The sequence below is a fragment of the Oryzias latipes genome, chromosome 7, assembly GCF_053564925.1.
Source record: "Oryzias latipes strain Hd-rR chromosome 7, Olatipes_Hd-rR_3.1".
NCBI lineage: Eukaryota > Metazoa > Chordata > Actinopteri > Beloniformes > Adrianichthyidae > Oryzias > Oryzias latipes.
The window spans coordinates 31,764,671-31,783,041 of NC_136243.1; the positions used below are offsets into that span (position 1 = coordinate 31,764,671).

At 43.6% G+C, this 18,371-nt stretch overlaps 1 protein-coding gene across 4 annotated transcripts in view; it reads left to right on the forward strand.

Annotated features, from left to right (window-relative positions):
- The window catches only part of slc35h1 (solute carrier family 35 member H1), a 39,422-nt gene that overhangs the window by 19,506 nt on the left and 1,545 nt on the right, over nucleotides 1-18,371 (forward strand). For 3 of the 4 annotated variants that reach the window (XM_023956380.2, XM_023956382.2, XM_078949593.1), the window contains 29 exons: nucleotides 587-732; nucleotides 895-1,024; nucleotides 1,659-1,798; nucleotides 1,989-2,115; nucleotides 2,240-2,379; nucleotides 2,453-2,585; nucleotides 4,403-4,548; nucleotides 4,624-4,753; nucleotides 4,840-4,956; nucleotides 5,028-5,177; nucleotides 5,472-5,528; nucleotides 6,060-6,098; nucleotides 6,198-6,336; nucleotides 8,326-8,468; nucleotides 8,678-8,787; nucleotides 12,455-12,613; nucleotides 12,694-12,771; nucleotides 12,886-12,972; nucleotides 13,062-13,115; nucleotides 13,489-13,584; nucleotides 13,661-13,714; nucleotides 13,783-13,836; nucleotides 13,914-13,967; nucleotides 14,760-14,831; nucleotides 15,965-16,000; nucleotides 16,242-16,308; nucleotides 16,398-16,586; nucleotides 16,672-16,749; nucleotides 17,092-17,253. In XM_023956380.2, the coding sequence (XP_023812148.1) occupies nucleotides 587-732; nucleotides 895-1,024; nucleotides 1,659-1,798; nucleotides 1,989-2,115; nucleotides 2,240-2,379; nucleotides 2,453-2,585; nucleotides 4,403-4,548; nucleotides 4,624-4,753; nucleotides 4,840-4,956; nucleotides 5,028-5,177; nucleotides 5,472-5,528; nucleotides 6,060-6,098; nucleotides 6,198-6,336; nucleotides 8,326-8,468; nucleotides 8,678-8,787; nucleotides 12,455-12,613; nucleotides 12,694-12,771; nucleotides 12,886-12,972; nucleotides 13,062-13,115; nucleotides 13,489-13,584; nucleotides 13,661-13,714; nucleotides 13,783-13,836; nucleotides 13,914-13,967; nucleotides 14,760-14,831; nucleotides 15,965-16,000; nucleotides 16,242-16,308; nucleotides 16,398-16,586; nucleotides 16,672-16,749; nucleotides 17,092-17,253 (3,087 nt within the window). The remainder of the gene's footprint in view (nucleotides 1-586; nucleotides 733-894; nucleotides 1,025-1,658; nucleotides 1,799-1,988; nucleotides 2,116-2,239; nucleotides 2,380-2,452; nucleotides 2,586-4,402; nucleotides 4,549-4,623; nucleotides 4,754-4,839; nucleotides 4,957-5,027; nucleotides 5,178-5,471; nucleotides 5,529-6,059; nucleotides 6,099-6,197; nucleotides 6,337-8,325; nucleotides 8,469-8,677; nucleotides 8,788-12,454; nucleotides 12,614-12,693; nucleotides 12,772-12,885; nucleotides 12,973-13,061; nucleotides 13,116-13,488; nucleotides 13,585-13,660; nucleotides 13,715-13,782; nucleotides 13,837-13,913; nucleotides 13,968-14,759; nucleotides 14,832-15,964; nucleotides 16,001-16,241; nucleotides 16,309-16,397; nucleotides 16,587-16,671; nucleotides 16,750-17,091; nucleotides 17,254-18,371) is intronic. The other variant, XM_023956381.2, reaches the window with a different exon arrangement.

Consider the following 18,371-nt stretch of genomic DNA (forward strand, 5'->3'; position numbering starts at 1 on the left):
TGTTTTACGACGACTATTTATGAATCCACTGTCTTCTAATGATGTAAACATTCATGGTTTATTAAAAAATGAGTTTAAATATATTTTTTGCCAAAAACAAAATTCAAATGCAGTGCATTGTGGTCTATATTCGCCAATCTAGTGAGCATCAATGCACACTGGTTTTGTGCAGAGACCTCTGGGAAATCTCTAGGGTACTCGATTTTGTAATTGTAGATTAGCACTACAAAATGGTGAACGGACCATATAGTGCACTGTATTTTTTTGGAAGTGACCATTCGGACGTAATTTCTAGAATACTGACTTTTTTTCTTGGCTGCACTTACTTTGAATGCTAAAAATAGGTGGCTTAATATGGCCGCCATTGGTAACCATTTTGGCTTTTTCTGTTACCCCTTAAAATATGTGCAACCAACAACAAAATTTTGCCTTGGGCGATCTTAAAATACATGTGGGCAATGCAGCAATGTGCATCTTGTCTGCATGTTGTTCTTGGTCCAATTGAAAATACTTAACATACTCAATCCAGCAGGCTAGAGAAAAATGCCAACCTCCTCTTGTTGTCCGTTCTTTCTTCCCCGGTCAGTGCCGCTGGCCATGCCGGCAGACTTGGCGGTGTCTCCCTCTTCATACAGTTCGTTACGAGTGAGCTGGAGTCCGGCCGCCGGCGCTACTCAGTACATGATCCTGTACTCGGCTCTCAGCGATGGAGAACCTGACGACGCCAAGGAGGTAACAGCAATTTATTTTGTGCATTCTATATAAGATTACCAAAATAAGAGTTTTAAAAAGTTAGATTTGAAAGACATTTTTATCCTATAAAAAAGTGTAAAAACCAGAAATCCCTGCAGCTTATGATTGATCTGTGTGTGGGGGGCTATTGTGTTTGTGCAGGAGAAGTTCAGCGCTGATCAGACAGTTGTGGAGCTAAAAGGGTTACTGCCAGCAACAGATTACTCCATCACCCTCTACGCCCTGTATGATGAAGACCCCAGCGATCCTGTCACCTCTGTTGCCTCTACGCGTAAGAAAAATCACAACATTTCACAAAAATCCTTTCGTTGTTCATTTGTTTGCATTTTAGTGTGCAAATGTTGAAAGATAAAAATTTGAAGACATCTTTAGCTCTAATTTGCTTTTTTTCAGTTTTTACAGTGAACTGGCTTGTTGTATCCAGTAGTTTTTAGAATATTGATTAGCATTTTAATCATTAGCTAGCCCAATCCATCAGAAATTTTACTCTTTATTAAGTTATTTTAGCATTTTATAAAAACAGAAAAACTGAAAACAGAGAAAAAAAATCAAACATTGTTAAGATATATATAATCCAAAATTGATTTGAAAATAAATAAGTGCATACAGTTTCAAACATTTTTACTTGCGCATTCAAATTGATGCCATTACAAGTACTCTTAAACATAAATGGATAAAAATGCACTTTGTGTTTGGGTTTTTGTTTTATTTTGAAAAGCATTTTGTGAGTTTACTCTTCAAAAATAAATATCGTTACTGAAACGAAAGTTATTTGTATAAAAAAGCCTTTTTTGGGATAATTAAGTTCAACTGATAAGTAAGATCCGCAGATTTAATGTCCTACTTTCTTTTGTTAAAATGTGTGAGTTTTATAAGGAAACTGTCTTTGTCGCCCGTCCGCACAGTCCCTCTTCCAGCCCCAGTGAGTATCCAGTTCCCACTGGTCACCCACAGCGGGCTGAGGGTCAGCTGGGTGCCCGGCGCCCTGGATGTTCCAGGTCACAGGATCACCTACAGCACTAACCACGGCAGTGACGTCAAACGGGTAACTCCATCAGCATGCCCACAATGAACTGCAAACCTGTAAAAGCAGATCAACTCAAACAACACCTCCAATAAAGAATTTTAATATTTTACGGCTGAAATATTACAAAACATACAAACATTTGTATGGTCTTCCAGGCACGTGCACAGGATTTTAGAGGGGATTTAATCGTTTTTTGTTCTTTCTGCAGATGGAAGTTTCAGGTCTGAACTCAGTTTTGGTGCAGAACCTTTCGTCTCTGTCCAGATACCTGGTTTCAGTCCAGTCTCATTACCCGCAAGGCCTTTCTGCTTCGCTCACCAGTAACGTCACCACATGTAAGATGCACCGAAGTACCTGCCTGTCCTGGAAATCTTCCATCTAAACCCTTATTTGAAGCACCAAATGAGATTTAGCAGAGTTGACATGCTTTTCAAAGTCCTTCCCTCTGTTTTCCTTCAGTGAAGGTGCCTTCCCCATCAGACCTGCGGGTGACTAACTACTCTGGCAGTGAAATCACTGTGCGTTGGGAGGCGGCAGCCGACGACGTGGTTCTATATCTCATCAAGTGGATCTCCCTCAGTGGAGGAGACCTGCGACAGGTGGGGGGCATCTCTGTGAAGGGGCCTCCTGTAATTATTCATGTAAATGGTTAAAAACCTTTATGCTTCTCAGCTGAGAGTGAACGGAGCCAATGAGGGGGCCATTCTGGAGGGGATAGAAGACGATAAGGAATACCAGATCTCTCTGTCTGCACTGTATGCAGACGGAGCTCAGAGTGAAGCTGTGGCCACGCGCTACAGCACCTGTGAGTCACGCACACACGCTTCATGGTCGCTTATGAAATGCTCTCTGCAGTTTTATAGACACATCATAGCTTAAAGACTCACTTACATGTTCTTGTGGTATTATTCTGGCATTCCTGAATATTTCTTTTTTATATTTCTCATTTATAAGACGAAAAAAATGCTGTTAAAAAACATGGAATTTGTGATGAGGAAAATACGCCAGGCGGGCCACAAGCCCCCTGCTCCGCTTCATTCTGAAGCATCCATTTGCAGACAAATAGATCCATGAATGTCTTTGTTTTCCTCTTCTGAGCTGGAATCTGGATCTAAACTGTATGACTGAAAATCTACTCGCCTGTTTTGTTGCACCAATATTAATAGGTTGGGCTTGAGAGAGGCTCAAAGCTATTGAAAGTGTAAACACATGGATAATGGGAAGTAAAGGTGGGCTTGCTCTGCTTAAGAGGTTACCAACCTCATTTTGATTGGTCCTTCATGTTAGCCCCGCCCCCACGCACCAGAAGGGGCCAAAAGTTTCAAAATTGAAGCTTTCAGATTTGAAACACACAAAAAAGTTGAAGGTGAAAAAAAGGTACGAAACTGAATTTATGAGCTTTGAAACTTAAAAAACAGAAAATTTGAAGCCGAAAATAGTTAAGTCCAATTAGAATTGCAGAAATGTTTTTAACTAAACATTTATATTTCACCTTGAATTTTTCAAGTTATTTTATTTGGGTTTTAAATCTTTATGATTTGGCTCCATAAAAAACAAAACAATGGATACGTTCTTGAAAATTGATCAAAAGATGATTCGAGTGGGACCCTAATAGTGGTTGTTGTCCAGCATTTTTGGAAAAAAGACAGAGTGCTTAATCAAAAATATAAAACTTGGAAAAGCTATGTTGGTCAACTGAGAAGTTTAGTAAGGACCAAATGGCTGCTCAGATTGCAATTTTTAACATTTTGCCCTTCTGATGATCCTGGATGTTAGGAGACAGAACAGCAGCTTCCTCAGGGTCCCTCGCTATATTTCGGTCCACCTTTTGGTGTTTTGCTGTTTTGTGGACTTTTCTTCAGTGCAATTTTGCTTTTTGTTTTACATCGTCCTTATTGGCTGTACACCTTGTCAGTCAATCTCCGTCCGTGTTGTGTCTGCCGTACAGACACTTCTGATCTTGACTCTAACTTTGTTTTTATTCTATGATTCTGGACTTCTTTTTCTATGAATGTTTGAACTTCGAGAGTTTAAAGAAGAGCGTAGTGAGGAGGAGTTTTACAGCCTAAAAACATCTGTTGTCCGATTTCCCTAATAGCCTTTATTGTTAGAATGTAACTCAAGCGATAACAACGGAACCCTGTACAGGATTTGTCTTGGACTTTACATACAGACACTGAAAACCCGACAAAAGACTTTCTACCTATTAAGGAACTCACTCCAGTTCTCATATACACTCAATGATTTTAAGCCTACCCATCCCTTGTATTTTAGTATTTTTTGATTTATCTGTATTTCTATAAGGTACTACTATTATATGTTATGAGTATCTCTGGATTATTTCTGTGAGTCAAATGTTTTTTCTCACAACAAGCATTTCTTATCACTGTTGATCCTGTTTTGATCCTGCAGATGACAAATGATAAACTTCAACTCAACTTCTCAGGATTAGAAAATTTAATTTAAAATTCTAAGAAAGTGACATATTTGTCTTTTTTTGATGTATACTTAGATTGTTGCATAATTTTAACTTCAAAGAGTTCCTGCTGTCTTACTGTTGGCTTCTTTTCAACTGAAATAAGAAGACGGAATTCCTTGATTTTTGTTTTCCGACCTTTGCAGTATCAGGCGGAGGCCCCTCAGCTGTTAGGGTCTCTGAAGAGACCCCCGTCAGCATGCGGGTCAGCTGGGAACCTCCCAACGCTCACGTCCTCCAGTACCGTGTGTCCTACACGGCGCTGAGTGGAGCGGACAGCCAGGACAGCACTGTAGGTGGACGTCATTCTGCAGAGTCCATACAGGATGCCCGTCTGTGTTGAAAGGAGGTGTCTGTTTGTCGACAGGTGTTGGTGAAAGGGGATGAAAAACAGGTGGTGCTGAAGTCGCTGCAGCCCGACACCCGCTACAGCATCTTGGTCTCCACAGAGTATCGCAGCAGGGAGGGGGGCAGCGATTCAGCTCAAGGCAAAACCAGTGAGTCCAAAATAAAAACACTGGGGAAAGAGAGACCAGATGATCCAACTTGTGTCAGGCTGACATTGAGGGTGTATGACTTGCAGCCAGTTTGCGGGTCAGCAGTGTGAGCGTGGTCAAGTTGGACCACGCCAGCATTTGTGTGTCATGGAGGCGGGTGTCTGCAGTGGACGGGTATCGGATCACCATCCAGTCCGTTAACGGTAAGCGGATGCCGCAGGCGTGGACTCGTGTCTGCAGCCTCATTGATCGTCCCGCCTGTTCCTCCTGTTAGCAGACAAGCAGACCAAAGAGGAAACGGTGGATGAGTCCAGCAGCAGCCACTGCTTCACTGACCTGGAACCAGAGACGCTTTACCGCATCAGTGTGCGCTCCCTGCTCGGCTCAGCAGAGGGCGCTGCCGTGTCCATTCTCCATCCAACAGGCAAGACTGATCCTGGTATCTTTTGTTAAAATCTTGTTCCTAAAAATTGAGGTAGTACTTTCATAGAAAGGTTTTAATCCCCTGCACCTTCACCTCCTGTTGCACTAAAATCATCAATAGAAAACCATTTATCAGAACATAGAAAGCGTTTCTACTTTCAGAAAGCATTGAAAGCAGTAATATGTTCATTCTTAAGCTAAGGGAAAAGTGAATTTTTTGTTTGTAAATATTTTTTATAAGTATTGTTTTTTTGCTTGTTTTTTTTTTTTGCCACCATCGATGTTTGTTTTACAGCTGCAGCTCCGGCCCAAACTCCCATCCATCCCAGGCTGTATCCCATTCACAATGAAGGTGACTCTTTTCTCCCATTCCTATCAGAACATAGTTTCTGCAAAGCAGCAGTAGTTCATTCGAAATTCACCTCTGAGTAGTGGGCGGGACCGGTGGGCAACCCCGGCCCCCCTTCCCCTCCCTGTTGCTGAGATCTCGGAATATGGAGAATGCGGTCCACTCACAAATAAGCTCTTTTCTGTACTGAGTTTTTTCTTTTGCTCCTGATTCACAGTGATTTCAATAACGAAATACTCAGAAATGCAATTTTAAGCTAAGTTTTCTTTATAAATGTTCTCCATCATCGTTAAAAATGTCACAAGAGCATGTTCAAAACACCCCCCCAAAAAAAACGTTTATATCAGCGTGGGTTTTTAAGAATAACTCTAATTTTTTAATTTTAATAATTTTCCTCTAAATGTTTGAGAAAAGCTCCTTTTGTTGCTTTAGTAAAGATACATTTTGACTACACCACTTATTTTCTTGACGGCTCTTTCATTTTTTATGAGAACTCGCTTTGCTTTGTCTCAACATCGCCCTCTTGTGTTGCAGTTTGTCCTGAAGTGACCATCAGAAACAGCATAGTTAAAGGTGAGGTCCATCCTTCTAACACACAGAAGAGCCAAGTTTAGAGTCCTCCAGAAAAACGACAGACTTAACGGAAATGTTGATGTTTGTGTGTCCGTTCAGGCTTTGACATGATGGAGGCGTTCGGTCTGACGCAGAGCGCTCATTCGTCAGTGGAAGGCGTGGCGGCGGAGCCTTTTGTCTTTAGTGCTCTCCCCACATACACACTGTACAAAGATGTGCAGCTCACTCAGAGCACCAAGTGAGTTTTTCCACTTATCTTTAAAAAAGAAATTCTTCTTTAGTCCTCTCGCTGTAACTCTTATAGGCATATTTAAGAAAAACAAACATGTTAATGCCTTTTTTTAACCAAACATGTCATTAAAGGTGTTAAACCAAAAATGTAATTCATCTCTTTTGTATTTCATTTGCAAATGTATCCTAGAGATTGAACGAAGAATTCTTTCAGCCTTCTACTACTTTCATGTTTTACTTTGGAAATTTCATTTTTTTCTTTAAATTTCTGGTTAGGAAAAGTTTGTGGGAAAAAACTGCTGTAATAAAGAATCTACTGGTTTTCAATAGAAACTAAAGATTATTCTCCCTATTTTAACATATAAACCTGATATTTATGAACACAAATATTTTCGTAATCTCTTTTTTTTGAAAAGTTTGTTTTTACTAAGTCGTGTCTTTATGCTTTTGCCAAAATTACATGTTTTATAGGAATATAACGATTCATTTAAACAACAATTTGATTAATATCATAATTTGTGTTTGCCGATACGATTCAAAGTTGATTTTAGTTCATTCTGAACAATCTGATTGGATCCAATTCATTTACCTAAAATGGATGCAGGACATCTTTAGCCAAAACTTCACCCAGTGTGACTCAGAGAGAAATACTGAACAGTGCAGTTGAGATTTTCCAGATTCTTGGATTTCTTCAAGATAATCAAGTGTAAATTAAATATGTATCCAAGCAAACAAATAAACAAGAATTGATGGCAAATCCAATCACATTCTAGTTTCCTAAAGTTCAGCCCACATCAAAATGATCCAAACGGAACATAGTTAGAACATTACGTATGGTCGTATGTCTTAAGTGTTTCCACAAATTAGACTGGAATGATGGAGTCATCAGTTTTCGCAGCATCACGTGTGTGTTGTCCGCTGTGAGGCACTTGGTTATAGTATATAGGTTATAGTAAAATAAACCTACCGCATCTCATTCCAACTCATAGCGGGATCCAGTTTAAAATTAAAACCATCTTATATTATGAACTGGGTCATTTGCCACAAATCAAAACTTCTGAATACAAAAACACCTTTTTGATAAAGAACCCAACGAGTATTTCTTTCCAATGCCAGTTGGAACCCCTCCTCCCACAAAGGCTATTGTGGCCACAGCAATCCATTATAATCAATTTTTTTCATTTTGAAACGATTTTATAATAGCATAGATCAATTCAATGAACAACTTGCCTCAGATAGATCAAACTGGTCGGTTTGTAGTACTATAAATCAATTTAACGATTAATTCTGTTAATTATTACACCACTAAAATTTTAAGATCTCTCCCTGTAGTGAGATGTTTAGCTGACGGCTTCAATTTTACTCGTCTGTTTTGGTTTGTTTGTGACTTCAATGAACGACAGCCTCTCAAATGCAAACCCTGTCAGACCCACTTTTTCTTTAAAGACCCACTCCGATCATGAGTTGTGGGTTGGAGTGTTGGCGGGGGATAAGCCCGTCCTCGTTTCTTGTCATCCATCTGTTTGCACACTCACCTGCTAGCTTACATTCCATCACAGTCCTGACCTAACATTACTGCTGCAACAAAAATGGCGAGCAATGTTAGAAATCCAGCCGTACAGTTTCAGCCAGATGCCAGCTCAGACGAGAAAAGCATTGGTGGATCTATTCGTTTTAGTGGATGCATCAGAATGGAGTGGAGCAGGGAGCTCGTCTGTAGCTTTTACATCACAGCTATATGCTCTTTATAAACAGGATTTTTTTATCTGCGCCTGAGTCACAACAGTTTGAATAAAGAAATACTCAGAAAAGCTATTTTAAATTAGAAATTTCTTTAAATATGTCCTCCATCATCAGAAAAATGCCACAAGAATGTGTCAAAAACACAATTTTCATCAGTGTGGGTGTTTAACAGTCCTGCAGTTTGGTGAAAACTGTCAAATATTTGGATTAATGCTGAAAAACCGAAAATATTTTGTTTTGATTCTCTCTGCAGGTTCATTCATCCTGCAGGTTTCTCTCCAGAGCACACCATCAGCATCGCTTTCCGTCTCCTACAGGACTCGCCCAAGGAGCCGTTTGCTCTCTGGCAGCTCACAGACGACGACTTCCAGCCAAAAATGGGACTGGTGATTGACCGTAAGTCACATTTATGCACAGATTCATCCAGCAAACCCTTTCAAAGTAATGCCCTCCAAGGTGATAAGAAAAATGTTTTGATGAAATACTGGTCCTAAGTACCAGCATTTCTATAGGTTTGGGATCCCTTAAAGTATTGAAAAATGGATTCTGCAGGGGAACATTTCATTCAGACATGATAAAAATGGTTCTTTTGTGTTTTTCGACAGCTTCTACCAAGCATCTGCAATACTTCAGTCTGGACTACAGGGGTGAGGTGCAGCAGCTGACCTTCGATCAGCCGCAGGTCCACAGGCTCTTCTACGGCAGTTTCCACAAAGTGGGTAACGCAGAAGTCTTCATTTGAATTCTAGAAAGGCACAGAGTGTATTTGTTACATTTAAATGATTTATTACATCAACGGTATTACAGGTCAACCACACTTAAAGTTTTTTTTAAAAAAGCTGTCATAATACTACCTAATGTTGCGTTCACATGGAACGCAATTTGCACTTCTACTTTGCGTCCACCGCCTCTGTTTTGAAGCGCATCAAATTTGCTGCTTGATTTTTATCCAAAAGCGTGTTCATAACCCTGCCCCTCCGCCACATAAAGGGGAGGAACTACTGTCAAATGTTTCTTAGCCTCATCTCTCCATTCTTGAAGACACTGATGATGTTGGGAGATCAGGTTCATTTATTTTGAAGTGTTCTACAAAAACACGGGTAACCACGTCTCCATGTCTGGATTCGTGACATCAGCACCGTGAGTTTCACCATCAGCTGCAGGCGCTACGTCTAAATGACGGCGCTTTCAGCGGTACTTCTGTCTCTCTGTGACCCAGATCGACGACGTACCGCATTAGTCTGAGAAAGAAAGCATGAAAATAGGAATAACATTAGAGGAACGTTTTAGTTAGCGTCTTCATAGAAAGAAGACGTCTGACGTTCAGGAGGAGAACGATCAGATTCTCCTCCATGATGGTTTGGGACTCTAGTCGCTAGTTAAGTTATCAGCTCATCAAGGGAAAAAGCTGAGGTCCTGATGGGTTGACGTGAGGTCAATTCTTTGTCAAAATTAAAATATTTGAACTGTGGAAATAATTCACTGCGACTGCCTTAATACACTGCAGCTAAATCACTGTGGAAGGCTTTCAGACTTTTCTGCAGTGTTGACACTACAGAAAATCCGAGTTTTTCTCTACAAATGCAGAAACACAGGAGCAGCAAAGAACCAGAATTGGCGAAGGATTCATCCAGGAAGTCATGAAAGAAGCAGAGGATCATGGATAGAAATGCAGGCCTCGCTTGACTTAGTTCACGTCCATGTTCATGATTCAACATCAGAAGGAGACTTGAGAAAACGAAACCACTGAGCAACAAAAAAAAATCTGGATTACTCCCGAAACCTTTGAATATGTGGAGACGGATGAACCTAAAAAGGAACTCTCTGAAAAGTGTGAGGAATTTTGAACAAGACAAAAAAAAACAGTCAAACACATAAATGGAGCCTAAATTCTGACGGGGAATCTCATCAAAAGGCCTTCCTCTGAATGGGTCAGCATTAAAAAATTTTGAACTTCCGGCAGGGGGGGTTGACGGGTCGGGGTCTCCGCTGAGGCCATCGGCGGTTTCCCCGGCCGGTTGGCTGCCTCGGTCCCGTCGAGGCCTGACCAGAGCTCTTCTAGGGCCGGCGTTTGGGGGTGGGGGCCTGGGCTTGCTCCGGGGGGGGGGCCGGCGCTTTCTGGCTCCTCTCTCTCTGTGTGGGGGTGGTGGTGGTGTTGGGCCTGGGGTGTCTGCGCCTCCGGGGGTGGGGCCCCGGGGCTGGGTGGGCCTGGCCCCCTTGCTGGGGGGGGGGGCGGGGACAGCTGTTTGACCACCGGGGGACAGTCTATCATCTGTCCCCAACTTACCCCCTTCCTCATATAACCTCATAATAGGGTGAGGGGGTGGGGGGCTTAGCCTGCGATGAGCCTTGGGGGGGGGGGGTTTACTAGGCAGTGGCCCCCCTCCTGTGGTTGCCGTATGGAGTGGGCCCCCCCTCTTTTGGTTTTATTTGCACCTTAGACATGTAGGGCCCTTGGTAGGGGGGGGGGGGGCTTGGACATCACTGCCAGCAAGCAGCGGATGTCCTCCTAGCACCCTACCCGCCAATTTTAACCGCACCTTAGGCATTTAGGGCCCCTTGGTGGGGAGGGTGAGGGGACGTCACTGTGAGTAATCAGGAGATGTCCCCTTAGTGCCCTACCCGCCAATTTTAACCGCACCCCCCTTAGTACACACACCCCTCCCCCCTCAATATATACATCCCAACATAAACACACACACATGCACACACACACACACCCTTTCAAACACACATACACGCACACACATTTTGCAAGGAAGGTGGGACCTGGGTCCGTCTGTCCCCTGCCTCTTCCCTGGTGGGGGGTACGGGCCCCTTTGCAGCGGCGGCCGTGTCCCCGGGGTGCCGGCTTCCTGGGCCCGGCTGTGCTCTCTCCGCGCGGTGGGGGGGTTCACATTACATCTGAGCCGGGGGTGTCTGGTCCCTGGGGGGTGGGTTCTGGTCCTTGCTCCTGAGTGCTGGGCCCCGCCAAATTTCCAACTGTGGCCGAGCCTGGTCGGGCCATATTTACAACACCCCTTGTGGGCCCTCTTTTTTTCCCCGGGGTTCCCCCCTCCTGGGCGGGGGCGGCGGGCCCCTGCCTCGCTCCTCCCTGGACCAACCGTGGGCCGGGCGGGTGGCTGCCTGGAGTGCGGAGCGGGTCTCCCTTGGGGGGTCCTGGCTCGTACCTGGGGTTGGGGCGGGGGGATGCCCGGAACTCCTGGGTGGTGGTGGGGTGCTCGTTTGGGGCTGTGGGCGTCCTTCTCCGGTGGGGCCCTGCGTTGGGTTCTCCCGGCGCGGCGGGGGGGCTGCTCTCCTGGTTGGGCTGGGGCGGCGCTCTCTTTCCCTCCGTGCCTCCCTGCTCTCTGGCTCTGGGGGCCTTGCGGCGGTCCTGCTGGCCCTGGCCTGGGTGGCGGGCTTGGTCGCCCGGGCGGCGGTTGTTCCCTGCCGGTTCCCGTGTGGCGTTGGGGGGATTCCGGCTGCCGCTGCTGCTGCGGTGGGGGTCTTGGGGTGGGGATGGCTGGGCACTCTCCCTCCTTCTTTTCACGTTCCACCATCCATTTTAGAAGAACATAAACACTCACCTGAGCACTGGTGTTAGCTCACCTTTGCACTAACAGTTTGCGTGATTGAATGAAATATCTCACACTAGTTGGTTTTAAGGCATAAGTATGCGTGTGAACACTATCTGTTTTGTGTACATGTCGACAGGTGGACATTTTTGCAGCTAGCAGGTGTGTTTATAACATTTGAGTGTGTGTGTGGACAGGCTCCGCCCCTTTTTTTTTTTTTTTTTCTACATTTGAACCTTACCATAATGATTAACAACCAGTAAACTTGTTGCTTTATGCTGCTTCATGGTCTTATCCCCCTTCCCCTCCTATTATCACCCCCTACCCCCCTTCTCTCTAACGTCCCTCTCTCTTCTTCCCTCCTTTCCTTTTCCGTCCGGTCCAACACCAAAGATTTTCAGACATGATTGAAATTAATAAAGTTTGGCCTCAATTACAAAAGGGGTTTATTCAGACATACCTTTGGTTTGTCTGAAGATTAATAACCCCTCTTGTTAAAGTAAAATATGTCCAACACAAGAGGCCCTCAGCTCTCATCTGTCTGCCCAGCTGTTGGACAGGACAAGTTAAAAAAAAAAAAAAATTTGAACTTCCGCCACTTTAAGAAGATTCTTCAATGATTTTATCAGATGTTCTAGCTTGAAAACTCCCAAAATTTGTCTGAGGTCTTCAAAGAATGAGACGAAGATTTTCCAGAGACATAAAAAACTTTTTTTTTCTCTAAAAGAACATCTGGAATTTGCTGCTATTTTTTAAGAGACTAACAACACCAACTTCAGTAACCTAGCCAAACAAATGTGAACGCCAGCATGTTGTGTGTGCTGGCAGGTTCACCTCTCCGTTGGCCAGGTGAGCGTGTCCCTTTCCGTGGACTGCCAGCGTGTGGGGGAGAGGCCGGCCCGCCCAATGGGCAGCCTGCCCACTGACGGATTTGAGATGTTGGGGAAGCTAGTGAAGACACGAGGACCTAACAGCGGATCCGCTTCGGTACATTTATACTCGCTTTTGTATTCCTGTTTATTTTGGTCATCAGTCATGTACTCACTGGGAGTGAAATGCTTCTCCAGTTCCAGTTGCAGTCCTTCGAGATCATCTGTAACACCACGTGGGCGTCAGAAGACACGTGCTGTGACCTGCCTGCAGTGGTCAGTCTGTGAAAATCCATCCTCAAATTGTTTTTAAAAAAAAACAGGCTCCACTGTTAGTTCCATTTTGATGTCTGTGAAAATGATGGATGTTTGTGTTTTGTTTTGCCTCAGAGAGACGAGGAGAGCTGCCCCCCCCATGCATACACCTGTACCTGTTCCTTGGACAGTCCCGGAGCTCCTGGTGACCCCGGCCCAATCGTATGCCAACTAGAGTTGTCAGAACTGAGCAGAAAGTCTTTTGAGCAACTCAACCTGTTCACATGCGTTTCATGTTTCCTGCTCCACAGGGAAAGCCAGGACCTCGGGGGGAGAAGGGGGAGAAGGGAGAGCTGGGCCAAAAGGTGAGATGGAAAAGGTCATTTAAATGTTAATCAATCAAAATGTCTTTTCCTTACTTTGCAGTAGTGAAAAGATAGAGGATCAAATCTCCAGCTTTCTGGAGTAAAACACAGTAATACACAAAAACTATTTGTCTCTTACGCCTTAATCACATCTGCCCCTACGGGTGGTGAAAAACTGGGCAAACCTGTATGAAGGCAAACAGGTGGCCCACACAAACTTTTAAGCTTTAACTGCAATACACACTCCGCTCCGGTGAAATGGTTTAAAAATGGCGGTGAAACAAAAAAGAAGCAAATTATAAGTTATCAAGAAGACCTTTTACAACTCCCAGATCATTATTATAACTCTATAATGAAATGCGTATCCTCTCAGGGGGAGGTGGGTCCTCCAGGAAAGCCAGGGTTGGAGGGAGGACTCGGACCTCTGGGCAGTGTTGGCCCCAGAGGCATAACGGTGCAGGGCAAAACAGTAAGTGGTGTTTGGGGCATAAATTAACACATAGACAACAACATCATCCGGCATTGATATGAACAATTCTATTCAGGGTCCTCCGGGACCGCGGGGGGAGAGGGGAGATCCCGGTCGACCTGGAGTCCAGGTAAGTTTACGGTCAAACAAGTCCCTAAACGATGATTTATCTGCCTTGACCGATGGCTTTCCCTGCAGGGTTTACCGGGACCCCCAGGCCCAAAAGGAGAGGAGGGAATACCAGGCCCAAAGGTGAGCAGTGTGGCCTGAGGTGGTCATGCCACTGAGCTCAGCATCCACCTTCATGTCTCTGTGTGGTGTTTTCTCAGGGGATCAGAGGTGTTGAAGGGAACATCGGCCCTTCAGGGATCGCCGGACCCAGGGTGAGACCCGGTTTGTCCCTGTCCTCTTAGAATCTCTGCATCGAGAGAGGTGGCATGGTTCTGACTCCTGAACTTTACAAAGCATTTACCATTCACCAGGTCTTGGGCCTAGTGGGGTAGTGTTTGCCCCTCAGACTGGAAAGCTGTAGGTTCAAATCTATGGTCGACCCAATACCACCCTGCAGAAATGGGGGGTTTGGCGGCCTTAAACCACAACAGTGGTTGTGGCTGCAGGGGATCCATGAAATATGGAGCACATTATATGCACTGTGGTGTTTGACATATTATGGGACTTCAACTTGAATTCATTTATTAGGACTTTACGCCATCTAGTGTTGGTCCAATTAGTTCATAAGTGAACAGAACTGTTCAACCATGTGATACATTTGGGGGGGAAAAAGAATCAGCCTAAAAATAGTCCTTGTAACTTTTGAATCATTTTTATACATTTGAAAATAGTAGTGAAAATTAAAAATGTGCTCAATCCTTGTGTTTTAGAGTTTATCTGAAAACGGTTTTGTAACAAAACATGTCAAGATGATTTCAGTCCTTGACACAGGGAGCTGTATGAACAGTTTGTGTTGATCTGGATTTAGTGGTTTCATTCCGTCTCCTGTCTGAAACAGCTGTTTCAAACTGAATCGTGAGCTCCATTCATCCAAGATTCCCTTTTATTTTGAAGATTTCTAATGGACAGGAAGCAACCTCATGTTTCAGTCCTTGTTTTTTTTTTCTGGAGGACAGCACTGGTGAAAAAAACTTCATCTTAACACATCTGTCTTCTTTGAGCAGGGCCTCCAGGGAATCCCAGGACACCCGGGTCCTGTAGGAGAGAGGGGCCCATCAGGACCTGTTGGACTTACGGTGAGTCTAGAGATGTCGAACCCGTCCTCACATTTGTGATGATCGTTTACACATCTGCGTAATCTTTACTTTATTGGAGTCCTGCCCCTGGTCGTCCAGTTGTTTCTCAAATTCTGCCATTATGTTCCTTTTGTTTGTTGAGAGCTCACAGTTGTTTCATCCTCCTCCAACGCATCCAGTACGTGTTTGTGCCGGATCCCAATGGCTCTCACTTCCTCTGCTAGGAAATCAAGGGATCTCTAAAAAGGAACATACCATGCCATTCCTAAGCCTTTCATAGTAGACTTTATCCATGTATATATAGTATATTACCAACAAAAGAATGATTTTTTAATGAAATATTAGTTATTTTCCTAAGTTCTTTTCCAACCTAGAGGTAAGACGACTCGATCTCTTAAGCACCGCCTTTTGATCCTTGTGGGTGTTGCCCATATCATGCCGTCTACCTAAAGCCGGCCTTGGCAGTGCGTCTCGCCAACGAAAATACATACAACATCCAAACTTTTGCAAAGATGGACGTGCAAATTGTGTATATAAAATGAAAGCGTTTTGGTGATCACTGCTAACTCCAAGGAGAAAGTGTGTGTGTGTGTGTGTGTGTGTGTGTGTGTGTGTGCGTGTGTGTGTGTGTGTGTGTGTGTGTGTAAGTCTGGGGGCGGAGCTGGCAGCCACATTGTGAGAACCCAGTCGTTTTTGTGGATGGAGTGGGGCTGGTGCTCAGACCCCAGGTTTTTACAGGAATGCTCAGAACTGCATGAACGGATCAAAAGACTGCTTTGGTGTTTCTGTTTGTGAGGAATGAACATCATAAAAAGCTAAAAAAATGGATTTTGCATGATATAAGGCCTTTATTGTCTTCTGCGCTTTTCTTCAGATCCATGCTGGGAAATTTCTTTGAGCAATAATTTAGCTTTTTTCATCATGTAAATTGTATGATGCAGCTGTGTTTTGCAAAGGTGGCGCCGTTTCATCGACCTGGAAGAAAATAAATGCAGACATAGTTGCTAAAGTGTTTAAACAGTTTCTAAATAGAACTCTTATATGTGTGTAATGACAGTTTACTGTAAAGATGATTTTAAGATGTAGAAAGTAAAGTTTAATTTAAAGTAACTTTGATTTATTACATTCTTCAGGGTCTACCAGGGAATAAAGGAGAACAAGGTGAAAAGGTGAGTTGTTGTGTGGTTGTAGTACATCGAGTCAAAAACCTTCATTCTGTTGTATTTGTGCTGCTTCGTTTGCCACAGTACCATGAAAAGGTTCTCATCCCTCAGGCAGGTTTAGAAAGCTTTGTTTTCTTTTTGTCAGTTTGAAATGGATCTTTATGTAAAGGTTGAGGTTTAGGGGGAAGTGTAACTTTTTTGGTTGATTTTTCTATGAAGCATAGTTGAACTTGTCGATGTTTTTCAGGGCGAGCCACAGTCCATGGCAGTGATCTATCAGCTGGTCACGCAGGCCTGCGAGCAGCTCGTTCACAGTATGTACTCAGTCAGAAAGCATCTTCAGAAAACATTATGATCATTAGTTTCATTTTCCAAAATCTCTTTTTTTTTCCTTTTCTTTCAGAAGAGGTGCTGAAGCTTGATGCATACATCAACAAGATCAGTCAGAAGCCGGCTCCTGTTGAGGAGCCTGTGGGACCTCCGGGTGAACCTGGAATTCCAGGGCCTCGAGGCCCACCAGGAGCTCGGGGATCCCAAGGGAATGTGGGGCCCAGAGGAAGACCTGGAAGGCCTGGATATCCTGGAGAGCAGGGCACGGCTTTTTCTGTTGGATGGTTTTGTTTAACTTTTAACAATTCCCTTAAGTGCCTGAGCTGACTTGTGTCTTTTCCCTGAAGGGCGTAGAGGTGTGCTAGGGAGCAAGGGTGATCCTGGCAATAACATCCAGGGATCTGCTGGGATCAAAGGGTTTGCAGGTATATTCCTAAATGCCTCACATTGGCATAACAATACCTACATTGGTTTTTAACCCTTTAACACTCTTTGACATATTGTAACTCTGACCGTTTAGGCAGTCAATATTAATCAGCTGATTTTAACGCAGAGAAAAGCGACTTTTCATATCCTTTTCCACTGATATGCAGCACATACTATTTTAAAGATGTGCACATCTGGGCAAAGCTGCTTTTCTCCGCTTGAGATTATGCTGGAATCACATTAATTGCGTAAGCAGTTAGAGTCAGGGTAATGGAAAAAGGTCAACATTGGAGATACAGCTCTGGTGTAAATGGGTTGAAAGAGTGTTTGTGTGTATGCAGGTTCCCCAGGTGAATCCATCCTTGGAGATCCTGGTCCTAAAGGAAACGATGGCAAGCCAGGACCTCCAGGGATCCCTGGACCTCCTGGTCAGCCTGGGGAAATTGGGCCACCGGGTGTGTGTGACAACAGTGGAGGATGCCAAAAAATCCCCCAGCAGACAGGTGAGCTGCAAAGAGCAAGAAAAAAAATTAGGAAATAATTCAGAATCTAGACAAAAGTTCATGCAGGATTTTTTTAAAACATTAAAAAAAAAACACATTTGATTTTGAGGTGTTAACAAACGATAAATACTGTCCATCATTCGCTGTTAAGCTACAGATACACCAGGCATTCTTAAACACGCCTTTAGCACATAATGTTCACATTGGACTGTCGCTACCCATCACTAGTACGGTACATGTTCTCACAGTTGAAAGAGGCTTGGAGGGAAATGTCAAACCAGTAAAAATCTGGTAAATCTTGTTCCAGGCTTTTTCTGTCACAGCTCAAATCAAAATCAATCAAGACTTTATTCATAAAGCACCTTTCATATAAAAGCACAACACAAAGTGCTTTACATTAAAACAAAATATAAAAACAAGCATGAAAGTTAAAATAAACAAGCACAAAAAATAAATAAATAAATACATAATAGGGCCCCCCTCTCTGTACCTACACACAGCCCACCACTCCTTTCACACATCCCACCCCCTAACTGATGGGGAAAGACAATGAGAAATAAGAAAAAAGAAATAGGCTGAGCAGGAAAACGAGGTGTTGGAAACGCTGATAACTGGAACCTCCCTCTCTGTGAACAGCTGCATTCACAGCCAAATGCAGCATCACAGGCGGGGACCGCTCCACCACAGCTAAGCAGTGATGCAGGTTCCCATCTAGAGCTGCAGCAGCTGAACAGCCGCTGACCGAGAGGGAGAGGTCCACCTGAGGAAGCACCGGAAATAAAAATGAATATAAAAATGAGAATGAAAAAGTAAACATGATGATAAAATCAACAAACAATAAAACATTGAAATAAGGTAAATTAAGATAACGCATTAAAAGTCAAGTTTAAGTTCATAAAGCAAGATAAAATGTATAAATAAATAACAATAAATGAATAACTAAGTAAGTAAATAAATTAATAAATGTAAATGTTAAAAAGCAAGGGGCCAAGGATGGAACCTTGAGGAACACCACAATTAATTTCATGGAGCCCAGAAAAGTGTGTGTCCATGCTTACCATGCAGACAGGTGAGCTGTATTCCGATATAAGAAAGACTTGGTGCTGGAAAATTCCTGC